At 20.6% G+C, this 3619-nt stretch overlaps 1 protein-coding gene across 1 annotated transcript in view; it reads left to right on the plus strand.

Moving 5' to 3' along the window:
* The window catches only part of LOAG_18716 (hypothetical protein), a gene marked incomplete at both ends in the record, with an annotated part of 5843 nt that overhangs the window by 1004 nt on the left and 1220 nt on the right, over positions 1-3619 (plus strand). The window contains 7 exons of the mRNA XM_020451380.1: positions 452-569; positions 1030-1153; positions 1421-1532; positions 1681-1765; positions 1890-2029; positions 2876-3026; positions 3293-3335. Coding sequence (XP_020304842.1) covers positions 452-569; positions 1030-1153; positions 1421-1532; positions 1681-1765; positions 1890-2029; positions 2876-3026; positions 3293-3335 — 773 coding nt within the window. The remainder of the gene's footprint in view (positions 1-451; positions 570-1029; positions 1154-1420; positions 1533-1680; positions 1766-1889; positions 2030-2875; positions 3027-3292; positions 3336-3619) is intronic.

A 3619-nucleotide genomic window follows, 5' to 3' on the forward strand; every position in this document is an offset into this window, starting at 1 on the left:
AGTTATTATATTAACATATGAATTTATATATAAATATATATTACGATAGTTATTATATATTAATATATGAATATATATTGTAATAGTTATTATATTAACATATGAATTAATATATAATATATATTACGATAGTTATTATATATTAATATATGAATATATATTGTAATAGTTATTATATTAACATATGAATTTATATATAAATATATATTACGATAGTTATTATATATTAATATATGAATATATATAGTAATTATTATATTAGAGTTATATAATTTATAATTACGTAATTTTTTAAGTATATATTAGTATCAGAATTGCAAAAAAAAGTATTTACATATTCAATTTAAAATTTTCGATAAATTTTGTAATTTGAGACGATAAAAAGAATGAAAGAATTAATTTCAGCAATTAATTTCAAATTAAAATTCTAGCCATCATTATAATCAAGCAGTGAAATTATTGAGCAATAATGATGTTCGTGTTAATTACACCGGAAATGTTCGCTATTATTTGCCTTATTCGACTGAATCATTATGCAAATTGGATGTCAAATTTTTCCCTTTCGATATGTTAGTTTCATTTTTAACAAATTTATAGTAAAAATCACAAGAAAAAAAAGAGAAGTAAGATTTTCTAATTTATATTTTGCTTCAATTTTAAATTTAATTAATTTTAAACCTCTAAAATGTATGTACAATAATAAAATGAATTTTATTGATTTCAATTATCTTTTTAAATTATAAACAAAGTAATGTTGAATGAAGAATTTTAATTAGCCGTGTCGTATTTGTTTGTTTAAAAAAAAAAAAGTTTGAACATTGAAATTGTTTGATTCAATTTTTTTTTTCATTAAATTAGATATAAAAGAATGTTTTATTTTTTTCCATTAATTAATTAATAATAATTTATAATTCAATAATTGAAATTTCTTAAAAAATTACATAATTTGTAAAAAATATTTTATCAAATTATTTCTTATTTTTTTCAATTTTATATCTTTTTACAAATTTTTGAAATTCATTCATTCAGTCAACAATGCACCTTATTGTTTGGTTCATGGGCACATTCAAATGATTCAATTAAATACGCCTTATATTCCAAACATCTCAGTTTGATCGATTTCTATGATAATCAAGAATGGCAACTTGATTCGGTTATTTTAAAATTTATTTTTGATACATTATTTAATCTTTATGATTCTTCCCTTTTTTTCTTCTCTCACAATTTATTTTCATTAAATTAAGAAAATTAAAATGGTTAATTTAATTTACAATTTGTTCGTAAATCCCAAATTTCATTACATCTTTGAAGGTTTACCGTATCCTTAAAGTTTTGTCTTTTTACAATATTTTCATAAATTCATCAGGATTTTTAATATATAATCTTTCCAATCTTAAAATATCATTTTTAATTTTTAAAGAGTCATAGCAATATCGTATCCGATAGTTTCCTCTATGATTATTTGGATCCACCATTATTCTGGGAAATGATTATTATGGAACTTGTATTAATTCGACAAAGCTTCTATTACGGTATGTTTATTGCATTAAACATTAATTTTCACCTTTACACTTATTTAAACTTTAATTTTAGAAAAGAAAAAAGGTTGTTTATTTTTAAGAAATTTTCGTTCATGAAAATTTTTAATTATTTTTGATTAATTTACTTGTATATTTTCAGTTTTTAACTTAGTTATACCAAGTACAATTATCACTTTAGTAGCTGTCATCGGATTTCATACACCAAGCACAAGCGGTAAAATGAGGTAACTTAGCATTTTGATCAGGTGCAATAAAATTTTATGAATCATATAAATTACGATTTGTTATTGTAAAGGAAAAAAAAGCAAGTTAAAAATTAAGTTTAATTAATTTTTCATTAAATTTAAGGGATGCAAAATTTCGACTTGGTATAATGACATTAATGAGTATGAGTGTCATATTGCTTGCAATTGTTGAAGATATGCCAAAATTTAGCATGTCAAGTTCACGTAGAGGACGTGGTTCATTCTCTGGTATTCCATTAATTGGTTAGAATTTTAATTATTATTTTGGTAAAGGAAATTGAGGTTTTTTTTATTTTTGTTTGTTTTTTTTTTCTTCCGGTTATCCTACAAAGTTACAGAAAGTATTTGTGGAAATTGAGGTTTTTTTTTTTTGTTTGTTTTTTTTTTTCCGGTTATCCTACAAAGTTACAGAAAGTATTTGTACAATAAAGATTTCCAGAAATATTTTTTGTGCAAAAGAATTTTACGCTACGTGAATTTCGTTTTACAAAAAATAATTCCGTGTTACGTGAATTACCACAAATATTTTTTCTTTTTTTTTGACAAAAGCTCATAAAAAAATTAATCGAAAGTATCAAGAAATAAAGATAAGAATAGATGATAATGATAAGAGGCGGTGATAAAAAATATGAAGTAGTGATAATTGAATTTCATTAAAATACACTTTTTTGTTCTTTTTTTCTTTTTTTTGCAACATTTTCACACTAAGCGATAAAAAAAATTTTAGAGAATTACTTATCATCCCTCACTTCTCCTAAATTAATGTTTAATATATGCTACCATTATATTAGCATCATGATTTGTCAGTAAATGTTATCTTAATCTTTAAAAAATTAAAATATTTATTTTTAATTTTTTTTAAAAAATCTTAATCAATTCCGGATCCGGAAGGAATCAATTCTAGAAGAAATTATCCTTGTACTAAGAGAGTTTTATTTTGAAAGGAAAAGAAAAAGCAAAAAAAGGAGAGGAAAAAAAACATTTCATGATATTATTTCAATTATATTTTTCTATTAATGACTTTCCTTGTGCACATCAAATGATAAATGACTAATGTTAATTGTATGAATTTAAAATTTAATTTTATAGGTTTATATTATTTTATCTTATTAGCAATAATTGGCTCATCAACAGTTACCACATCAATGTTCGTTTTTCTGGAAAAAGATTTAAGACGTAATAACAATATACCATGTTATTTACATTGGCTTTCATTCGATATAAATACAGGATTTTTTCGGTAATAATTTTTATAATTTGAATTAACAAATCAAATATTGCTTATGTAACATTTAAGTAATAACTAATTTAATTAAACCGGAAAAGAAAAACCTATCCTATAACATAAATTAGTAAATTGTTTGATTTATATAAATATACTAACATTTGTTTTACATTTAGTTAAATCAGATTAAATAATATTTTAGAAGCGAATAAATTTAATAATACAATTAAATATTATAATAATTAAATGTTAATTTATTGCTAATGGATATTTATTTTTAGTCCTATTTCTTCGAATGATATCGATAAACGACTTATCGTACGTGTAAGTTAATTCATCTTAATCATTTTCAAATTTATATGAATAATTTTTATTGAATGATAAATATAAATTGATTTTTGTATAAATTTATAAATTACTCTTTCAGTAATTGAATATAACAATACTTTTTGATTTTTGATTTCTGATTTTTTGACTTTGAATCTTTTATATATATATATATATATATATATATATATATATATATATATATATATATATATATATATATATATATATATATATATATATATATATATATATATATATATATATATATATATATATAT

Source organism: Loa loa, assembly GCF_000183805.2.
Source record: "Loa loa unplaced genomic scaffold supercont3.462, whole genome shotgun sequence".
NCBI classification, from domain to species: Eukaryota; Metazoa; Nematoda; class Chromadorea; order Rhabditida; family Onchocercidae; genus Loa; species Loa loa.